The sequence below is a fragment of the Bos mutus genome, chromosome X, assembly GCF_027580195.1.
Source record: "Bos mutus isolate GX-2022 chromosome X, NWIPB_WYAK_1.1, whole genome shotgun sequence".
Taxonomy (NCBI): Eukaryota; Metazoa; Chordata; class Mammalia; order Artiodactyla; family Bovidae; genus Bos; species Bos mutus.
Window position 1 is genome coordinate 6,534,828 of NC_091646.1, and position 23,120 is coordinate 6,557,947.

General features: G+C 40.0%; 1 protein-coding gene across 1 annotated transcript in view; it reads left to right on the top strand.

The window, feature by feature from the left end:
* LOC102276527 (teneurin-1) overlaps positions 1 to 23,120 on the top strand; it is a 413,260-nt gene that overhangs the window by 284,551 nt on the left and 105,589 nt on the right. Inside the window, exons 15-16 of the mRNA XM_070365791.1 lie at positions 1,749 to 1,892; positions 10,786 to 11,035. Coding sequence (XP_070221892.1) covers positions 1,749 to 1,892; positions 10,786 to 11,035 — 394 coding nt within the window. The remainder of the gene's footprint in view (positions 1 to 1,748; positions 1,893 to 10,785; positions 11,036 to 23,120) is intronic.

A 23,120-nucleotide genomic window follows, 5' to 3' on the forward strand; every position in this document is an offset into this window, starting at 1 on the left:
AGTGACAGCAAAGCATTAAGCCAAGGGTGGGGCCCTTCTAAGCAGAGGCCCCTGCGTGACTGCACAGGTCACACACCCATGAAGATGGTACTGATCCCTGTTAAAGCTTAGATGGAGCAGAGACAAAGAGAAGTCAGTCTGTGGTTTACAGTGGCCACACATGACCCCCAAAGTTAGCGAGTGTGTATTCACAATCATAAGGAGTTGGCTTATCTATGTTTGTGCTTGCACACACACATGCTTGCCTACTGTTGCTCAGTCAGATCCAACTCTTCTGTGACCACCAACTCCTCTGTCCATGGGATTTTCCAGGCAAGAATACTGGAATGGATTGCCATTTCCTTCTTCAGGGGATCTTCCCAGCCCATATATTGAAGCCACGTCTCCTGCATTGTCAGGCAGATTCTTTACCACTGAGCCACCTAGGAAGCCCTTGTGCACACACACACATGCACACGTATATCAGTTGGACTAAAATTGCCTCTTTTCACCTAATGTCAAAATCCAAAACTTGTCTGCTTGAATTTTTCCACCTCGAACCTATTGTGCTGGCATTGTTTTAGCACATAATTTTCATTACCAGTTTTCATAACCAGATGACCAAAGAATAAGTGAGTTCTCCAGGGGCATCTGAAGAGTCAGGTAGAGTCAGGTACTCAAAAGGAAGGGCAGACAACCAGCTAGGGATATTTTAAGCTGCCAGAAAGGGGGAAAGGAGCTTCGAAGTATGCAGTGTAATGAGCTGATAGTCTCAGGCTTAGAACAACATGAGGACACAAAGCATTTTAAACTCAAGAATCAGAACTCTGTGGTTCCAACAGGTAAGCACGTTTGCCAACTGAGAAGATGGTTGGGTCTTGGTCTACTTGAGTTCTGCATGTTTCAGTAGAGCAAAGACACCCACACTGGGCCATTCTGCACTTCCCATTTTAGCGGCATACTGGGGTTCCCAGCTTAATGTACAACATCTGTGCTTCAGGAGGGTTGAAGCCAAATGTTGGGTGATGTCCCGTTGGTTAGAAACCAAAATCTAACTGCACAAAGTGGAATTTACACTCGAATGGCTTATAACACTCTAAGCAAACTCAGACTTCTCAGCAAACTAAAGGCCAGTTAGCATGGAAGAAAATAAAATGGGTGAATTGATTTTTATTAGCCTCATGTGTAGTGAGGTGTTGTATAAGTGACCCCGTACTCCAATGCCCACTTCCTAAGTGTATTTTGCACTCCAGAGAGATCAGAAGAAACTTTCCCTGCACTTCTTCTACAAAGGTAAAGAAAGAAATGGTATCACCACAGCTTAAGATTTCAGAGGGCTTATTTCTTCAATTTTACAACACAGCCTTTTACCCAAAAGCCCATACAGAAGCTCGATGTCCAAAACATACCTAATGACAGCCTCAGTGAGTCACTCATTCATGTATGTATCCAATATGCACTGACTGGTCATTTTTGGATGCCCAGTGCTTCCAAAAGGTAAAAGGTAGTTGTTGTTGTTTAGTCACTAAGTGGTGTTTGTTTGACTCTTTACAACCCCGTGGACTGTAGCCTGCCAGGCTCCTCTGTCCATGGGATTTCCCCAGGCAAGAATACTGGAATAGCTGGCCATTGTCTTTTATTAGTGGTCAAATTTCAACCCAAATCAGAATTCAATGGCAAATGTGGTATCCAGAGAATTATCAACTACTGCCAAAAAAGAAGCAAGTCTTTTTAAACATTCTAAAGCATTATTAACTCTTTGTTTGCAGTGTCTGTGGGATATGAATATGAAATGTGCCCAGACTTTATTCTCTGGGAGAAAAGGACAGTTATCTTACAAGGTTTCGAGATGGATGCTTCTAACCTAGGAGGCTGGTCGTTGAATAAGCATCATATTTTGAATCCTCAAAGTGGTAAGCACATTTTAAAATATTCATTAATATTGTTTTCCTAATGCTATATACATATATATGTAATATTTACTGCATAAAATTTGGAAAAGTATAAGGAAAAAATTATTTATAACTCCACCACCTAGAGATGACCACATTATGTTTCTTTTCAAATGCAATCATCTGATTTCAAATTAGTGCTAGTCAAGTGAGACCTCTTCACAAAGTTTTCTATCATTACTGCCCTGGCCCAAATGATTAACCAGTTTATCCAACCTTGTAGCCAACTTTGAACAATTGGAATAATAATTGCTGTATTTCATGTGATCTAAAATACCATTGATTATAAGTATGTGTGTGATTAGTCACTCAGTCATGTCTGACTCTTGCAACCCTGTCAGGCTCCTCTGTCCATGGGATTCTCCAGGCAAGAATACTGGAGTGGGTTGCCATTTCCTTCTCCAGGGGATCTTCCCCACCCAGGGATCGAACCCGGGTCTCCTGCATTGCAGACAGACTCTTTACTGACTGAGCTACAAGGAAAGCCCACGATTATAAGTATACCATTATTTTATGGAAAATACTGCCAGTTAAACAATGACACACATTGTTTGCAAGATACATGCTTAGTCCAGAGATGTTAAAATGGGAAGCATCTTAGAATTAATGCATCATATGTGCCATACAGTTTTCAACGGACTTTAGTGAACTCTGTCCCATTTTAAACACAACAACCCTGCAGTGTGGCCTTAACCTCATTTAAAAGGTCAGGAATCCAAGGCTGAGTCACATGACTTTCCCCCAGGGCTCACAGTAAGTGGCCAGAGCCATGTACTCTCTCTACACCAGTTTTTTTTTTTTTAATCCATATAAATGTCAGTATATGTAGTAAGAAGCAAGGGATAGAGTAAAGGGATAGCAATGGATAGTGCTGAAAAAGAGGTAGGAGGAACACAGGGAAGAAGAGAAAGAATCTGGGGAGAGTACAGCTCCGGACTTGACTTAGTTTTCAGCCTCCTGAGTCCTGGACTTAGGAAAAGCAGGTCAAGCAGTGGGAATCCGTACATGCTCATCTTCAGTCGTTGCCTTCTTTGGACCACTTTTCCTGCTGTCACTGTCACCTAGTATGTAATTTCGACGTGAAGTCAGAAGAGACCACAGGTGGCCCTTAGCCCGTGCTTCTCTCAGACAAACTGATTTTGCTCCCCTGGTTATAAAGGCTTCATCCAAGTTCCTTCACCTCCTTTTGCTGGGAAACCTATCATTGGTGTTTCCACCCAGCATCATTTGAACATCTGCTGGTAAGTTTTCATTGTGAAATCATATTCCTTTTCATCTAAAGAGGCAGATTCTGAGCAGCCTTTAGTCGGATGTTGTCTTGGGGTAATTTCTCCAGGACTGGTGATGTGAACGTACTGAGACAACTATACCCTTCCGTCCTTGTATCCATCTGACCTTTGTGAAACAGCTGGCTAAAGCAGGGTTCTCTTTTAAGGCCATGAATTGACCAAGGCTAAGAGATCCATTTTATAAACACACCTCTGGTCTTATTCATGTGCACTGTAGTTGAATCAGCCAAGCCGACCAGCCCCACAGGCTAGGAACTTTTGATCACCTAAGCTAACCAGGTTTGCTTCAACCATAGCCTGAGACCACTGACCAGAGTTCCAGTGTAGGACCCTGGAAGGTGAAGGAATCCATTGCCATATGCCTCCCATTACATGTCCTTCCCCTCTTTCAAGGAAGACTCTGAATTCCCCTTCCAACTGTTTGCTTGTTTAAGAGCAAAGATTCAGGCACAGATATAAAATGTCAACCCTTTTTCTGTTGTCAAAAGGAGAATCACAGTTTCAAAAGTATAAAAATAAAAGGGCAGATGCCAGTTATTAAATTATTAGGTTTTTTGTTTTGATTTGAAAGAGTTTGACATTTTAAGCAGCCGTTTCTTTTCCACTCACTTTTATTGGCTGGTATGGATTGTCTCTTTCAAATGCCTGTCATTGACATTAAACACAAAGTGGGAATGACCTCAATCGAGCCAGTCCCCAGCTGTGTGCTCCCAGTCCTATATTCTCTTACCATTTGAGGCTGAAAAATTCAGAACAGATGGAAGCCATTCAGAAAGTTGGCTTTGGGGGCCCCCCTGATTTCCACAAATGTGTTCTTTCCACCTCTAATCCACCAGTAATTCATGTTTAGGGTAATAGGTATCAAGTTACTTCTGAGAATCTTTTTCACAGCTTTATTGAAGTATAATTTATACACCATAAAATTCACCCATTTTAAGGGTACACTTCAATAATTTTTAGTAAAGTGTGGAGTTCTGCAACCGTCACCACCACAGAGTTTTAGAATATTTTTATCACTCCAAAAGATCCCTGGTACTCACCCCAGCCCCACTAAATCTACTTTGTCTGTTTCTGAGATTTTTATCCTGAGAAAGAAACCTTACTTAAGACAGACTTATTTAAAGGAAGATTTGTTCATTTTATCCAGGGCTCCCCAACCTCCAGGATCTAATGCCTAATAATCTGAGGTGGAGCTGATGTCATAATAATAGAAATTAAGTTGCACAATAAGTGTAATGCGCTTGAATCATCCTGAAACCATTCCCCCTCTCCCCCCAGTCCCTGGAAAAATTGTCCTCCATGAAACCGGTCCCTGGGGCCAAAAAGGGTGAGTTGATATTATCTTTATCAACTCATTTGTAGGCACGTGCCTACACACACACAGGACAGGTCATGCCTGCCAGGAAACAGGGCTGAAGCCAGCACTGCCACTGCCTTTCAGCCTGCCCTTGGATACCAGCACCTCTCTTGGGACATTTTGGGAGTCTAAACCCTACCCACAAAGGCAGTTTTAGAAGCAGGAATGATGAGTGTGAAGGAGCAGCTTTGAGAGGACCAATTAGAAAGCAACGCACTCTCCCGGTCAGGTCAGACAGTCTTTTCTGACTGATTAAGGCCAGAGCCTAACTCTTTAGGCACCCTGCTTTTTTGATCTGAGACAGATAGCAGATTAGAAACAAGAATCTATCTTCCCCCAATTTCTTCTCACTGGTTAAAAAGACACCTGTAATTAAATTGGATGTCTGCTGCCATTCAATTCTGCAGTTTTTCTTTGCCTCCAAAATCATTATGCAGTGGGTAGTTTCTAGCAGGAAGTGTTTTCAGACCATTTGTCATTTCAGTTGCAGCAATTGTATTTACCTGACAATTAGCCATTGGTTGTGGAGCATTGTTTCCAAATATTATGTCTGATATATCAAGATGGTTCTTTCACTGAAATTAACAAAGAAAACCAACTGGGAACTTGTGTTTTTCAATATTATTCTTTCAAAATACATCTTATTAGTGATTGCAGAGAGTACATATTTATTTCAAGATAAATCAGTTCTTTAAAATTATGCCAGTTGAGTATTTTAAATTATTAGAAAAAAACTATCCAGGGTTCTAATTGGGTGTAGTCATCTGTCTGAAATAGATCAAGAATCTCCTTTAACTTAACCTCCAAGATAAGCCAGTAGTTTTTTGGCAAATGGTTTTACTGGGAGGGAAAGTAAATTGCCATTGATCACATTGGCATGTCTCCCAGTTTGTGTTTATATCCTCTCAATCAAGTCCTAAGAGAAATATTTATTGTGTCCCTTGTTGTTCATAAGCCTGAAAAATGGTTTCTTCTTTGAAATCAGTATAAAGCACCACCCACTGGCTTCCAAGGGGAATTGTATTTCAAACTTATTTATAAGCTTCAAAAGAAGTTCTGAGCAAGGTAACAGGAGGATATGAGTCATGTGTTTAGAAGTATGCTTAAATTATTATACAACAGACTTGACTTTTTGGCAGAGAAAAGGAAAACTTGAGGGAGAAAATATGCCATAGGCCCCCAGCCAGTGGGGTTTCTTTGTTAACTGTAAACAAAACACCCAATCCTTAGCAGGAAGTTGGCCTTCCTATAAATAATGTGTGTAGTCTCTGGATCATTTGATTCTGTTTTCAAAATGAGCATGTGTGGCAGAATAAACTGGAAAGGAGGCAGCAGTAATTGATCAAGATTTCCAGGAACATAAACAAAATGTTTTCAAAGCAACCTTTTGCAGAAGAATTGGTGTTAAATCATTGTTGCTAGATGGTATGCCCCGGTTCTATGTAATGGAAGGTTAAACAGATTCTTGAAACAACAAAAACACCCTTCAAAATGATCTATTTTTCCAGGGCAATACAAAAGGGGTTTGCCCATTTTTGTTTTGATTGCTTCAGCTTTAAACAGGAATGGTAATTTCGGTACACGGGCACTTTAGTACCTTGCATGAAAGCAAGACATCAATTGTTGAGATGTAATCAGAAAGTACATTGCCTTATGTTTTATTTCCTTTAATCATTCTTCTTATTTGATGGAGTACTGGGCTTTCTAATAGAAAAGAGGAGTTTTCGAATTGCAGGCTTAGAAGAATGGTTTAGAATAGCCATCTTCAGTTTTTAAATTGCCAGGAGCCTGGTAATAGCATGTCATTTTGAAGGTAATTGTTAACTATATCATTATATTGATATAAAAAATGGATATCTATCTGTGAAAATAGATGTTAATAGCAAATCTGGTATTTCCAAGCCAATAATTGGAAATATTTTTGAATGATATACCCTGTAGTGCATTGCTGAAATACTGACATGCTAAACAATTGGTTTCCTCATTTATTGAAGAACATATCATAGTCTCATTGGTAGGATATTCAGTGAGCGATTATCAGGAGATTTCTTTTCAATGATGTTGTGCAACTATCATGCCAGTTCTCACTCAGTTTCTCCCAATTCATTTAAATTGTGATACTGATCACACTGCAATTAAGTGTTTTGGGGGAAATGAAATTCTATCCTATTAATCTAGCTTAATTAACTATTCTAAATCTTGAGACATTTCTTCAGTGCCTAATAAAGTTATTAATAAAATTAATAAGAAAGTAGTGAGCCTCAAGATATCTATCTCATGGTTCTGCAATAAAAGAGCAATTTGTTGGGGCATAAGCTCATAGCTGCTCCTGCAGATATGTTGGGGAAAAAAAATAGCCAGAAATCACCTTGGGAAAGAAAGTAAAATTACTTGAGATTTGAAATCTAAAGCCTATAGAAGTATGGCATTTCTGTTTCCAGGTTCATATTTGGTGCCATGGCTTTGTGCATGTTTTACCCTCTTAATTTTTGCCAGTGACATTCCTATTTCAGAGTGATCAATGGTTTCTATTGTAGGACTGTGGGACCAAAAGTTGGAAAAAAACCGAGGGAGACATTTCAGGAAATGTTTAGGGAGAATAACAGGCAGTCCAAGGAGATAGATAGCAGGAGTCATAGGCGAAAAAATAAGACTGGACAGGATAGCTGCATTCATTCATTTGCTGTCAGCTGCTACAGCCTGACACACTGGCATGTCTTCTCACCACATGGATTTTTTTTTACCTGCCCTGGCTCATTCTGGGCAGACTTGAGCTGTTTAGCATAGCAGTACTTGTTCCTTGGGTTTTCTGCCCAGGCTCAGCAGGTTCTCAAAATCATTGGGATTTGGACAAGGAAACTACAAGAGACTCAAAGCCTGTTTCCAACATTTATTGAGCACTTCTAATGACTTGGCCACAGGGATTGGCACTGAAATGCAGAAAAGAGTAAGACAGAGGAAGGAGTTCATGTTGTGATAGGGAAGATAGAGAAGTCATGAAAACTGTATCTTACATGTGGCAAGTGTCATAATAGAGCTATGGAAAAGAAACTGTGCATACTCACAGAGGAGGGAATAATAAATTCTGCTTGGACAGAGCATCCAAGGAGAACTGGGCTGAGCTTTGAAGGCTTGATTAGAGTTTCCCAAGCAAACAAAATGAGGAGGGCATTCAGGATGGAGGGACCAGCAAGACACAAAAGCAGAGAAGAACAGAAGCGTGTGAAAATACTTGTGCATAGTTTGCTGTAGCTGAAACTCAGGATAAAAATGAGAGGGTAATGAGAGGGGAGACTGAAGAAGGAGACAAGAGCCAAATCATGAAGGACTTTGTATGGCTTAATCATAAGAAATGAGCCCTTTATCCCATAAAGCAGGGGTCCCCAACCCCTGGGCCACAGATCAGTACCTGTGTGTGGCCTGTTAGGAACTGAGCCGCACGGCAGGAGATGAGCAGCAGGCAAGCGAATAAAGCTTCTCCTGTACAGAGTGAAGCTCCCCATCTCTCACATTACGTCTGAGCTCCGCCTCCTGCTCAACAAACTCAATAAATGTAATGCGCTGAATCATCCCAAAACCACCCCCCATTCTCGCCCCCATCCATGGAAAATTTGTCTTCCATGAAACTGGTCCCTGGTACCAAAAAGGTTGGAGACTGCTGCCATAGAGGATATGGAACTACTGAAAGGTTTTAATCTACATATTGAAATAATCTTTATTTATTTTTAATTGGAGGATAATTGCTTTGCAATATTGTGTTGATTTTTGCCATATATCAACATGAAATAACCTTTATGGCAGAAATATGGACAATAGTTTGGAGATGGGTAAACACAGAAACCAAGAAACTAAGAAGTTAAGAAAAACTGAACTAAAGCAGCAGTAGTAAGAACAGAGACCATAGAACTGGTTCAATATATTTGAGGAGATAGTGGGGGTTTAGTAATTAATTAGGGCTAGAGAATGAGGAAAAGAAGAGCCACAGTGGTGCCCATATTCCCAACATGAGTAAATACATTCCTGGTGATACCACTCAGAAGATCAGCAGAGAACATAGGAGAAATAGCGTGGTTTGCGGGGTGGAGCAGTACAGAAAAATAATGAGTTCAGTCTTTTTTTCTTTCTCTTCTTTTTTTTAAAAATAATTTATTTAATTGGAGGCTAATTACTTTACAATATTGTGATGGTTTTTGCCAATACATTGACATGAATCAGCCACAGGTATACATGTGTCCCCCATCCCAAACCCCCACCCACCTCCCTCCCCATCCCATCCCTCTGGGTTGTCCTAATGCACTGGCTGTTTCATGCATTGAACTTAGACTGGTCATCTATTTCACATATGGTAATATACATGTTTCAATGCTATTCTCTCAAATCATCCCACCCTTGCCTTCTCCCACAGAGTCCAAAAGTCTGTTCTTTATATCTGTGTCTCTTTTGTTATCTTGCATATAGGGTCATTGTTACCATCTTTCCAAATTCTGTATATATGCATTAATATACTGTACTGGTGTTCTTCCTTCTGACTTACTTCACTCTGTATAATAGGCTTCAGTTTCATCCACCTCATTAGAACTGATTCAAATGCATTCTTCTTAATAGCTGAGTAATATTCCACTGTGTATATGTACCACAGCTTTCTTATCCAGGTTTCTTATCCAGGACATCTAGGTTGCTTCCATGTCCTGGCTATTGTAAACAGTGCTGTGATGAAATTGGGGTACACATGTCTCTTTCAATTCTGATTTCCTCGGTGTGTATGCCCAGCAGTGGGATTGCTGGGTCGTATAGCAGATCTATTTCCAGTTTTTTAAGGAATCTCCACACTGTTCTCCATAGTGGCTGTACTAGTTTGCATTCCCACCAACAGTGTAAGAGGGTTCCCTTTTCTCCACACTCTCTCCAGCATTTATTGTTTGTAGACTTTTGGATCGCAGCCATTCTGACAGGTGTGAGACGGTACCTCATTGTGGTTTTGATTTGCATTTCTTTTTTTTTTTTTAAGGGTTCAATGTTCAGTTTCCTTTAATGACCCCCATGATTTGCATTTCTCTGATAATGAGTGATGTTGAGCACTTTTTCATGTGTTTGTTAGCCATCTTTATGTCTTCTTTGGATAAATGTCTGTTTAGTTCTTTGGCCCATTTTTTGATAGGGTCATTTATTTTTCTGGTGTTGAGCTGCAGGAGCTGCTTGTATATTTTTGAGATTAATTCTTTGTCAGTTGCTTCCTTTACTATTATTTTCTCCCACTCTGAAGGCTGTCTTTTCACCTTGTTTATAGTTTCCTTCATTGTGCCAGAGTTTTTAAGTTTAATTAGGTCCCATTTGTTTATTTTTGCTTTCATTTCCATTACTCTGGGAGGTGGGTCATAGAGGATCTTGCTGTGATTTATGTCAGAGAGTGTTTTGCCTACTGAGTTCAGTCTTAAACTTGTTGAGTTTGGGGTACCAGCGGGACAGCCAAGTAAAGAAATGTAGTAGGAAATTGCATGTCAGGTGAGAACTCTGGACAGGAGAAAAGTTTCAACGTAGAGAGATGGGAGTTAAGTCATGAGAATGGATGAGATTTCCCAGAGAAAATGACTGCAGAGTACTTTCCAGCAGTTTCATAAGTCAGTATCTTTTATTTCCTGCACTGATGATAGTGAGATCTGGTCCAAAAGAGGGGAACATTCAAGTTCTTTTCTCTTATCTTTGAAGTGCATTCTAGTAGTATGATTTCTTTTTACCAAAGTAGATTACCTTTCTGATTGTGTTCTGCTAGGTTAATATTAAAATTGACTGATCCTCCCTTTTCGTAGTTGTATAGAGCAGGTGGTTTGAAGTCAGACAGATGTGCACCAGGCATCAGAAGAAAGTCAGAGATTGAAAACCAGCCACAGATGATTCACAGAACCCAAAGTGAACAGGAAATCATTAAAAGTTTGTCATTAAACACTTTATTGAGGCATTTAGAATCAACATTAAAGGGACTGGGTATATTATCCCATTTCATAGATGGACAAACTGAGGCAAAGTGTTATGCTGCCATTTGTTGTAGCTGTGCAGTTAAATAAAAGCTGGGGTGATGTGCTTCGCTCTCAAGTTCTTTTATAGCAAGCCAACGCTCCTTCCTGCTTTGAACAATGAGAGAGAATTTAAAATATTGCTGAGAATATGGTGTGGTTATTTTTTAATTCTTTTTTTTCCCCCTTGGATCTAGGAATCATACATAAAGGGAATGGAGAAAATATGTTCATTTCCCAGCAGCCTCCAGTCATAGCAACCATCATGGGTAATGGACACCAACGGAGCGTAGCCTGCACCAACTGCAATGGCCCTGCCCACAACAACAAACTCTTCGCTCCCGTTGCCTTAGCTTCTGGCCCTGATGGTAGTGTGTATGTTGGTGACTTCAATTTTGTAAGGCGAATATTTCCCTCAGGAAACTCCGTTAGTGTTTTGGAATTAAGGTAAGTCTCCTCTAATCTCTGTGTTTGCTTAGCGGATAAGGTAAAAACAAGAATGAGATAACAGGAACAGACAAGGCATTGCATGAAGGAACAGAAAATGCAGTTGCCATATTGTAGTACCCAGCTGAGATGCAGGAATAGGGCCAGAGACATAGGTCACCATGTCTACTCCCACTTGAAGAAACCTTTGAGCACTGCTTTGGAGAACCAGGAGGCGTTGACATGCCTGTATGTGTGGCCTTCCCTGAGTGCATTCCTGACGCTGATGTGGAGCTCCATTCTGTCACGTGCTCAGGTAAGTCACTCAACCCCTGCTCTGCCCACGACAAAGACTGATCAAAAATACATAGTATTGTTTCTAGCAGGTAGGTGTTGTCAGAGCCAAAAACTACATTTTCTAAGTTCTCCAGGTCCAGTCTTTTGAAGTGGTCTGTTCATCAAAAGGAAAATGGCCGCCTGTGTTTACACGACAGTTGAAGAAGGATTAGTTTTTTCATCCTTAAAAGCTCTGATCCATTGGAAAAAATGATTAAAGTATTCATCTTTAGACTTTCTCACTCTGTTTTAGGAATATTCTTGAAGGACGAAGTATTTTGACAGCATTTGAAAGGAATTCATACCTTTTGGCACTGTCGTTCATATTTTGGAGTTACACAGAAATAACAACTAAAGAGACTTCGACTTAATCATCTTTATTTCTCCCTTTCTAAGGATTATTGTTGTTGTTCAGTTGCTCAGTTGTGTCTGACTCTTTGCAACCCCATAGACTGCAGCATGCAAGCTTTCTATGGCAAGATTTTCACCATCTCCTGGAGTTTGCTTAACTCATGTCCACTGAGTCAGTGATGCCATCTAACCACTTCATCCTCTGTCTTCCCCTTCTCCTCCTGCCTTCAATCTTTCCCAGCATCAGGGTCTTTTCAAATGAGTCGGCTCTTCACATCAGGTGGCCAAAGTATTGGAACGTCAGCTTCAGCATCAGTCCTTCCAATGAATATTCAGGTTTCTAAGGATATAAGGCACAAATATATGTCCCCTGGAGTCCTAGAAAAGGAAGACATCCTCTCCCATCCCAAGAGGGATAGACAGATCTGTTTCCCCTCTCCTGGGTAAACTAATAGAGCCTTCTCCTAATTGGTTGTGACAGTTTTATCCCTGACACATGCCTTCAGGACATGAGGCTGAAAATTTCCCTATGTTCCAGAAAAATTTCCCTATGTTCCCTATGTTTATAGGGTGGTTGATGCCACCTTATAAACTCTTCCATAAAACAGTTCTTGCCTCAGGCATCACCTCATTGACCTGAAAAGTAGTGACCAAGAACAGTGACTGGGAGAATAGAGACAATGACGGAGCAATGTGTATGCACGGAGCACGGTCAGGACCAGTCAAATCACATGAAAAGTCTTGGGTCATTTTCGTTTAACACTTATGATCCCATAAGAGTGGAAATTTGAATACATAAGGACATTCCTCAAAAGTTTTCAAATTCTCATGCTTTCCTTTGGAATCTACCTCCCTTTTCTCAGACTGAGTCTTTCATACCTACTTAGAGAACTCTTCTAGTCCCAAACCCCCATCCATTTTTCACATTAATTCACTCCAGTTTTAATACATTTCTTAATTATAATTGCAAACGCTGTCATAGAGAAAAAAGCTGTTAAATCCCTTGACTGATAAAAAAATAGACTGTAAAATTAAGATTTTATAAAGATAAAGCACATCTACAGAGTCTAAAGAGGTACTAATTCATAGCACCCTGCCCTAATCAAATGTTCATGTACCTTGGGATGTCATACCTCACAGGGATTTGTCATTACAAGCAGTGTATCCCTTTGGGCACCTACTTACTGGAAAATCAATGAAGAAGGCCATGATGATTGTAGTCTGGATTTGAAAATGTTTTATACAACATTCTACATTGTCTTCAAAATCCTAGGGATGCTCTGTCTACATGATGCCAAACATAAGTGGAGCACTGAACAATTCGTTCACCATCTGAATGTTTCCAGGCGTGCAGATATTGGCCCTTGCATAGAGACCTTGTCTGGCTGACCCCATATAGCCAACCCTATAAAACCTATGTAACTAGCTCCTATGTATCAATAGCTGCCTTCTCAGAGGAAAAAACCCATAGGATTATCTATAAAAACCAAAAATATTACTATAAAGAAAACCCAGCTAAATAGACTCCTTTCCCTTGTCATTTAAATGCAAATTTACCTGAGGTGGAGCAATTGTCATTCATTGAGAAGATTCTCTCTTGGTCAAGGGTCCTTAACAGTTCACAAATTTGCATTTTAGTCCAAAGTACCTATGACCTTCCTTTAACACAAAGTCATTTGAAGAATAAAATGGAATAACTTGGACCCTAATTGCAAAGTGATGTTCTCAGTATAAGGAAAATTTTGTTTTGGACAGAGTGAAGTAGTTTCCAATCCGTCACTGCCACAGCTCTTCAAAGGCACAGGCGAGCACACACCATGAGCTCACTTAGCGTGAGTCTGCCTAGCTGGCTCTTCTGAGCTGACAGAAGTTCTTCCTAACATTTTTCTTTAAGTTCTCAGACCTTTTTGAGAATCTGTTGAATGTTATGGGCCTTCTCCCCCAGAAATAAACACATTCACACAAAACTCAGCTGTTACATATTTTCGTTCTCTCCCCATATCTCCACTCCCCACCTCCCACCCTAGCAACTTATCCCTGTGGATGAAGCCCTTTCATAGACTCATGGTTAAGATTCCCTGCATTTCTTTCAAGGAGAAAAACTTATTCTTCCTTCTCTACTCCCAACACTCTTGTGAATGGCCATCAGAGAAATAACCTGATGGAATATAAATATATAGACAAGATCGTTTAGATGTAATTAACAGGTAACTCCCTATTTGATGATAGTCAAAACCATCAACCCAGTCTATGACAGCAAACATTATCTGTCATGCTTAATCAGAAACTAGTATAGTCCTTATTAGATTCACTTAAAAAAAAGTATCCTAATCAGTAGTCTATTCTGTATACTTTGCATCTTTCACATATGATTGGTGAATTTATATATTTGCTTTATAACTTTTCCAAGTTTAAACTTTCTTGGGAGAAATAAGTTGACACAAGGTGGTTTTGCTAGCTTAATAACCATAATGTTCGTTGAATTCTACTTTATATATAGAGAGAGTTAATTTTGTACCAATTTTTGGTTGATGTTAAATCAATTAATTTAATCGCCCCCCCCCCCAGCGCATATTAGTCATTTTATTTGGTTGAGTCATCTGTTTCCTTGGAAACACAGACTATATAGAGTCATTATGTCAATTGGTTGCATTTAAAACTGAGTGGAAGAGCAATATTGTCAATAAGTTATTACAGAAAAAAATAGAGAACATTCTAGATCTTCACTCTCTGTCAGGTTATTCATTGTATAATTTAACTACTCTGTTTTCTACTTTTGTATCTATAGAATTGTCAATTTAGTATTTGAGCATCCTCTTACATGTCTTATACAGTTTAACCTGTTTTAAGATCCACAAATGTGTAGTTATCTGCCCAGTGTTTGATGACATCTTGAGAGGACATAAAGCTTGCCCCTACTGGGTGCCCTTCTATATTTCCTTCTCTTTCATCTTCTTGTTCCATTTTGGGCCACATTGAACAATTCTAGATGCCCCTTGACATTTCAAAGACTGGCAGACTATAGATTTTTCCTCTCAGCTCCACTGATCCAAACTGTCCCCAATTGAGTTTCTTTCATCTGACCTCAAAAATAATTTCATTTTCATTGGTGGATGATCATTTATTTCCTCTAGCTGATCCCCCATTGGCTGAATGGGGAGGGTACAAAAAAGTCAGTTATGTCATTATTATTAGCAACATGCCGAGATCAACAAGGTTATTTCTTGTTATTTAAGCATACAGTATCCCTTTGCCTGTTTCCTGCAGATTTCATCTGCACATATACATCTCAGTGCTTCCTTCCAGTGGGAAATGAAGATACAATAATAAAGAAGGGAAGCTTATAAGATCATGCAATTAAACCTGCGGGAGTCTCAAAAATACATTCTGTGAAGTTTTTTTTTTAAGATAGATTTATGAGATAGCTTAGGTTTAGATACCCCTAGTGCTTTGCTTCTCATGTTAAAATTTTAAACACACATACACACACACATATTTCAGTAACTAAAAAGTGATATCACAGATTTATGAGCTTAGTGATAGAAGAGTCCATAGAGGTGTCTGGTAAAACGTAGTGTGCACTGCATCCCTGACGGTTGATCATCTTTACTTTGTTTATCCCTCTCAATAACAGAAAACTTACTTATCTCACCCAACAACCCACTGCATCTTTGGTATGCTGTGTTGAAAATTCTTCCTTATATTGAGCAAAAATCTGCCTTCATGAAACATCCACTCAGTAGTGGCAAATGTTTACATCTAAAGCACAGAAGCCACTTCCGTCATTTACCTGAGAAGCTTTCAGAAGTGTTAAGATAGATTATCATAGGTACCTGAACTTTCTCTTCTTCATTCTCAGCATCCCCAAATCTATCAATTGTTTCTCATCAATTATGACTGTTTCATCTTCCTTTGATTATGACCTCAGAGTCATTTTTCAGTTTTCTAAAACTCACATGGGTTATTATATAAATAAAAACAGGAGACACCATATGAAGTGCTTTGTAAGAATTTAAATATGAGTATCCTCTTGCTCCCCTCTCATCTTCTAATTTCACAAATCTATTAAGCATAACTGGAAATGATTTATTCTTTGTAAAAACCTCATGCTGTATTGTTCAAGATGCCCTGATTCTCCAGATATTTGTTTTGTCCTTCACTTAAAAATAAAAAAAAAAAAAAAAAAGAGCCTACCAAATGCTTCTTGGTGCCTTGAGTAATTTGGACTTGACAAATGTCAATGTGACATGAAAATTTTCTCTTGAGATTTTACTGTTTCTTTCACAGTGACTAGTTAATATTTCCTACATTGTTGTTAGTGCTCAACTCCTGTCTTTTACTGGAGATTGGGTAGAACTTGAATAGCACCCATTTAGGGGCAGTTAGCATGATGAAGGACAGTAGAAGTTGTAGAGAGCTCTGCTGAAGGAACAAATGGAACACAGACTTTAAGGGCCCTGAAAATATCTGAAAAATGACCAAGAACCTTCCTCTCGTCAGCAACACTGGAGTTGCAAACAGAGAAACAGACTACATATAGATGAAATGGGTGGTTAGCTTTCCAGTTTAGTCTCATGTATTAGCATTGTCACCCAAAAGCTCCATTTACCTCACACCCAAAACATCTTTGCTGACCTTCCAAGGGGTCCAAATTGCCACCCTAAGAAATGCATTCCTCTGAGTTGAGACATTGGCTTTCCAAGAGTTCCCAACACGAGAACCTGTGTTGGAAAAACCCATCAAGCTAAAATCATCATTAATCACCAAGCATGGATTCGTTTGTCAGATTGATTTTCAAACGAATGGCTAGCTGAAAGCAGGGCCCTAAACACAACACAGGAAAGTTGTGATAAGGCCAAGGGACAGAGAACGAGAAGGATAGTCTTAACTGAGAGTTTCCTGAAGTTGGAAGCTCTAAGAAGTGGCAGGAGTGGGAAGTCAGTCTTCAAAGGCAGACTCCCATGAGAAGATGAACACACAGCGAAGTCCGTTCTTTGATATCAGATATTTTCTGACTAAGGATAAGGGAAGAAGCTAAGAACAGCATGAAGAACAAGCAAAGTGCTGCAACCAGCACAGAGCAGGCCAAGCAAACTCTTGTGATGTCTGGTCATGAGCCAGAAACTCCAAAGTTGGCTTACCCCTTTTTCTCCATCCATGAAATGTACTAAAGAATGGGTCATACATCCTTACCAAAATGTACAAGGAATGGGTCATACATGATGCTAAATGAAAGAAGCCAGGCACAAAATACCACATATTATCTAATTCCGTGTATAAGAAATGTCAAGAATAAACAAATTCATAGAGACAAAAAGCAGATGAATGGTTGCCTGGGGCTGGAGAAATGGGGGAAATGGGAACTGACTGCTAATGGCTACAGGGTTTCTTCATAAGATGATTCAAATGTTCTGGAATCGGACGATGGCCAGGGTTGTACAGCTCTATGAGTCTACTGGAAACTGCTGAATTGCACTTTCTCAAAGGGTGAAATTTTGTGGTATGTGAATTATAACTCAGTAAAAAGTTTTTAATTAAAAAAGAATAGCCCTTTTAATCTTGCAGGTCCTGAACAAAATCAAAGATCGACTTAAAGATCCTACCATCACAAGAATTTCTTGCTCTGAAAAGATTTGCCCTTCCATACCTTTCTCCTCCAAACTCACGGCAAACTTCAAGTCCGTCAGTTGCCAGGTGGTGATGCCCACTGATGGGCCGTGCCTGTGAGGCACTCACACACTGACACCTCAGCGTGCAGTCCATTGCCAGCTAGACAGCAAACCGACTTTGGTGGTGGCTCAATCCTGAATCTTTAACTAAAAGTAATTCTGAGACAGAACAAGGTCACACACTGGAAATAAATTCCGTCATTTTCTCTTCCTCCCTCTGAGATGTTAATGAGAGAAGCTGCTCTGCATAATATGGGACATCTTCCCAAATTCACGGTGACATTATTGGCACAATCAGAAGTGGCCACAAGAAAATCAAACCACCCCCTCTCCCCACTCCTTGCCATCACCTAAGAATTTCAAAACCTTTTGGAGCCACACACATGGTTCTGTACCGTGAGAGTCTGTGGCAGATGAAACCATGCTTTAATGTTCACAACTCAACTTCCTTCAAGAAGATCAACCATGTAACGGTGATTAGAGCCAGCCTTAAGCGCTTTCACCCTATGGTTCAGAGGCCACAAAAATAAGCAAGTGTCTGGAGACAAAGAAACTGAAAGAGGTTCAAACGCCTGAGGCCAGATTTCTAATCACATCACCTCACCCTTACCTTTTGATCTTTTGTGTCAACCCTGGGGATACCCAGGCTTTAGAGGTGGCCCCATGAAATAGAAGGGGCTTCCCTGATGGGTCAGTTGGTAAAAAGTCTGCCTACAGTGCAGGAGAGCCAGGTTCAATTCCTGGGTTGGGAAGATCCCCTGGAGGAGGGCATGGCAACTCACTCCAGTATTCTTGCCTGGAGAATTCCATGGACAGAGGAGCCTAGTGGGCTACAGTCCATGGGGTCACAAAGAGTCGGACACGGCTGGAGTGACTAACACATAAAATGGAAAAGTCAGTGGATTGTCACTGTAGCCCACCTAGTCAAATCCCAAAAGGATTTTCTTCAACAAGAGTTAAGTAGTTGCAGATGGCTTCAAAGGAAATCATTTTGTATCTTTTCTTCTTTCCTGATGTTCCAACTAATAAGAACATTTTCTAGTTTAGATAAAAAGATTTGTTATCTTCATGATTTTCAAAATGACCTAAGGGCCAGGTTTAAAAGCATTTTAAAACTGCAATGACTATATTTCACAGATGATTATAACCTTTTAATTCTGGGCAGATTGGACCCAAGGTCAGGCCTATACACAGACTGTGCTCCCTGGGCGAGAAGACCCATACCCCATCCCAGAGTAAGATACCCTAGGCAGTGCCCTGTGCCAAGCTGCTTACAGATCAGGGACCCCCGAAGCGTTCTGCTGTTTCTGACATGACAGTTCTGTTTTACCCACCCGGGTTGCTCCCTCAGAGCATGAGTAGCTGGCCAATACAAGGCTCTCATAGTTTGATGTAAACAATGTTTTATTGAAACTTTCTTGATGCAGCAGTTTTGATGCCAGGTACATTCTATCATGGTTGAAGAAAAAAGTTTTATACTTTCAATTTGTTAAATTGTTTAATATTGCTAAATACTTGTGCTAATGTGTACAAGTGATGTCCCTATCTCACCTCTACAATCATATAAGTGGCTTAAGCTTGGGTTGGGGATGTCTCTTGTACATAGACTGGATAATGAAAGAGTTTGCATTTTGATAAAGTGGCTTTCAAGTTAGAGACTTGCATGATCAGACCCTTTGCAGTGGGTACTTCTTCAAAACTTAGCCCAGGGGTTCTTAAGCCTTATTCTGCCTCAGAATCACCAGCTGAGTTTGTTAAAAATGGAATTGTTGGGCCCCACTCCCACTTCCAGATTCTGATTTGGCATGACTGGGGAGAGCCCCCAGGAAACTGCACATGTGGCAAGAGCTCAGCTGCTTCCAATGAAAACAGTCCAGAGAGAACTTTTTGAAAAAAACTACCTTAGAGCTTTAGCCCAGGCACCAAGCTGGATGTTCAGTCATCTTGGCGCCATCTCAGGATAAGCAGCCAGGAGGGATTGGGTCCACTTTGGCTTACCCATCTGACTGAGTGATCCCTATGGAGTCCCTCTACTGACCACAAGCTGAGTTAGGAAGAGGTGTGTCTGGTTCAGTTTGGCTTGTTGGATGATACTGATGACTCTCTGTTTGCTTTTACTTGCTATTCGTGGATACCTTGTGCACCCTAGAAACAGAGATACCAGACATAGGTAAGCAAATCACATGGGTGGGTGCCTAATGCCCCTTCCTGCCTAAGACATCACCTCCTAATAATATGCTAATAGGGAAACTTTACTTCTTAAATAAGTTTAAAGGAATAATGTAAATGTTAACTTAGGAGTTATAACTCAGGTAAGTGTTTTCCAAAAGGAGAGCTCCACTAAGTGGAATTTGCTGGAGGATCAGAATGTACCAAAAAGAAAACATGATAAGAGAAAGTTGGCAGTTCAGTACTTCCCGGGAAAGCAAAGCCTCCAGCCTCATGGTGTTTTCTTAGGTGATATCACAAGTGAGTCTGTAAGTTCAAATAGATTTGATTTTGTGGACTCCCCTGGTGGCTCAGATGGTAAAGAATCCTCTTGCCAATGTAGGAGACAAGAGATGGGGGTTTGATCCCCAGATCAGGAAGACCCCCTGGAGGAGGGCATGGCAAAGTACTCCAGTATTATTGCCTGGGAGTCCCATGGATAGAGGAGTCCTGCAGGCTACAGTCCATGGAATCACAAAGAGTCAGACACGACTGAGCGACTAACACTTTCACCTCACTTTCACTTTCAAGTTGCAAGTAGAGAAAGAGACGGCGCAGCAGTCTTCCTACTTCCAGGAATTTAGTTGACAAGTGTATTAAGAGAATGCCCATGATGACCTTCTTGAATAAGATTTCTCCATGTTCCCCTTATGCAACCTCATGGTTTCTGTTTTACCCCATCAAAAAAAAGATAATAAACTTTAAACTGACCATTTACTGACAATGGCATATAACTCTGAAATTAGTCATAAGTATGTCTATTCAACTTGTTAACACATTACACTTGTCAAAACTGTTCTAAGTTACCTGAAATTGCAAAGGAGAAAATTGAATTTGTTCACTTTCGAATGCCAATTGTCATCAAAATGGCAGTGATGGGGTTTGTCATTTGGAGTCCATTTGGGAGAGGCACTTCCCAAATATCAGTGCACAAGATCAGCCTTGCTACTTTGGCATGACTGACTCCTTAAGCAAATTAAGTTGGTTATCAAATTGCTTGCTGGTAAAATGTTGCACTGTATTAATTATGAGCATTAATTGCCCATTTCACAATCTATGTGGTTTTAACTGGCATGAGTGAAGTGATATTTGCTAAGTGATCTTTGCTAAGTCTCCATGCAGGCATTGCTTGCATGGAAAACTAACCAGAAGATGACAATACCACTAAAGTTATAATCTTCACATATCTCAAATCGCAATATGTGTTTAGACACAAGGGATTAGAACAAATTGGAATGTATTCCAGTGGTTTTTCTTACTCAGGTTTGGCATGTTTTCACAAAGTAGAAAGAAACCAATCTCAAAAGAGCTGAAGTGCACTTGGGAAATGGCATGAAATGGCAAGAAATTGCTTCTCAGTATAGGAGACCTTCCTGACTGTTGGCTGTCAAGAAAATAGCAATCAAATTTGAATTTGGTGCATTTGGGCTATTCCATTTTCTAAAGGCCAGTGCACAGAGTTTGAGAACAGCCTCGCAAAGCAACATAGTTAGAAGAAGATTGTAACACTGAATTTTTTTTTGTCACTTTCAGAACAAGAGTATTCTGAAGGTATTTATTTTGCACACTCAGTTACATACAATCTAATCTAATATTGGTCCAAGCACAGACTTGTTAGTGACCCTGGGTGAGCTTTCTATGTGCCTGGGTTTCCTCAGTTGAGATTTGAGAAGAATGATAATTCCAAGTTCCCTCACAGGCACTTTGAGGATATTCAATAATAAATGAATGTAATGCATTCCAAAGTGTTTTTGTACAAATAACATTTCTCTTGGAAAAATAGCCTATGGACTTTCCCTAAACAAAACATGATTAATCTGGTTCAGTTGAAACTTCCACAAGCTGGCTACCAAAGTATTGAAGGTTGTTTTGAGGAGGGGTGTGACCCCTTCTTTATTCTAGAAAGATCTAAGGGCACTGGAAAATTTTTATTCTGAAGGCAAAAAGTACAACTAAATATGTGAAAACTTTTACTCAAACCCATATTTAAGCAGTCTTTGCTACAGAGATGCTTTGTCTCGTATGACTGCCAAAGCAATACTGGAATCTGTCGGGCCCTTCACGGTTTATTTACAGCAGCTGGCATGGTAATTCCAGGGTTGAGGATGTCCCTGGAATCTACCGGACTCTCTTATTTGATGAAGGTAAGTAGAAAAAAATCAAGTATTCCAATTGGATTTGATTTTTTTCCAATTAAAACTATAAACTGGATCTCAAGTCAGTATTTGCCAGCCTTACTATCATTAACATAAATATGCTTAGAGGGCAAATGGCAATTACAAATACAATCAGGAACATGCCAGTCTTTTTTTTTTTTTTTTTTACTCTTAACAGCTCTGGGTTTTATTTACAGTTTAATGCCAGTCTTTAAGAGCATCTTAATTAGTCTAATGACCCTCTCCCGTCCATTTTGCTTGGCTAAGTAGCCAAGGCCTGAACTCCTCTATGTCTTAGTTAGATTCATGTCCTACAGTTTAGTTCAGCACTTACTGAGCATCAGCCCTGTCAGACCCTCTGTTGGCACTGAGGTAGAAAGGTAAGGTTCCTGCCTGCAAAGAGTTCACAGAGTAGTTGGAGACAACGAGGTGTGGAGGGGAAAAAATAGTGCTTACACCCAGGATTCAGATCTTACTCTCTAATACCATTTTTCAATAAAAGGACTAGGGATACTTGGAAAAATGATTCATTCTGGTGTCAGGGCAGGTATCATACAAGATGAGCCTGGAGCATCGTGTAGTTCCAGAAAGGAAGGACGTGCTCAAAAAACAAACAAAGCACACCCGCACTGATGGCGGTGGATGAGGGGCACACGAGCCAACAGAAAGAGCTCCCAGGGGGTAAAGCTGCGACAATTTGAGCAACAAAATAAAGTAGTATTGGATTTAATGCAAAATATAAAGCAAATATCCATGAGTCCATATTGATATGAAAAAAATGGTTGAGTTCATAAATAAATGGAGAAGAAAACATAAAGTTGTCATGCAGAAGAACTCCAAATAATTTATATAGATACTCGACCCTCAAGGAGGTACACTCCCTACTCTTTAAGTGTTGTCTTGGCAGAGTAACTTCCTCCAAAGAATACAGTGTGGAAAATAAGACAGAAAGAGTTAACTTACAGAGGACAAACCCAACAAACACTACCTCAGTCAGGTGATTGAGGTCAACATTAACAGTGATAAGCCATGTTGATATTATGTACCCTTGATTTGATTTGATGAGAATGGCACTTTACCCCTGTGGTCTTCCTTCCCTAACTGTGAGAAAAAAAAAATCAGACACATTCCAATAGGAGCATCCTACAAAATACCTGACCAGTACTCCTTAAAACTGTTAAGGTCATCAAAACCCAGCAAACTCTGAGAAACTGTCACAGCCCTGTGGAGCCTAAGGAGACTGGAAGGCTAAATATAATTTGGTATCCTAGATGGAATCCTGAAACAGAAAAGGGATATTAAGTAAAAACTAAGTAAATCTGAATAAAATATGAACTTCAGTTAATAATTTTAAAAAATAATGCTAATACCATGTCATGGGTGCTG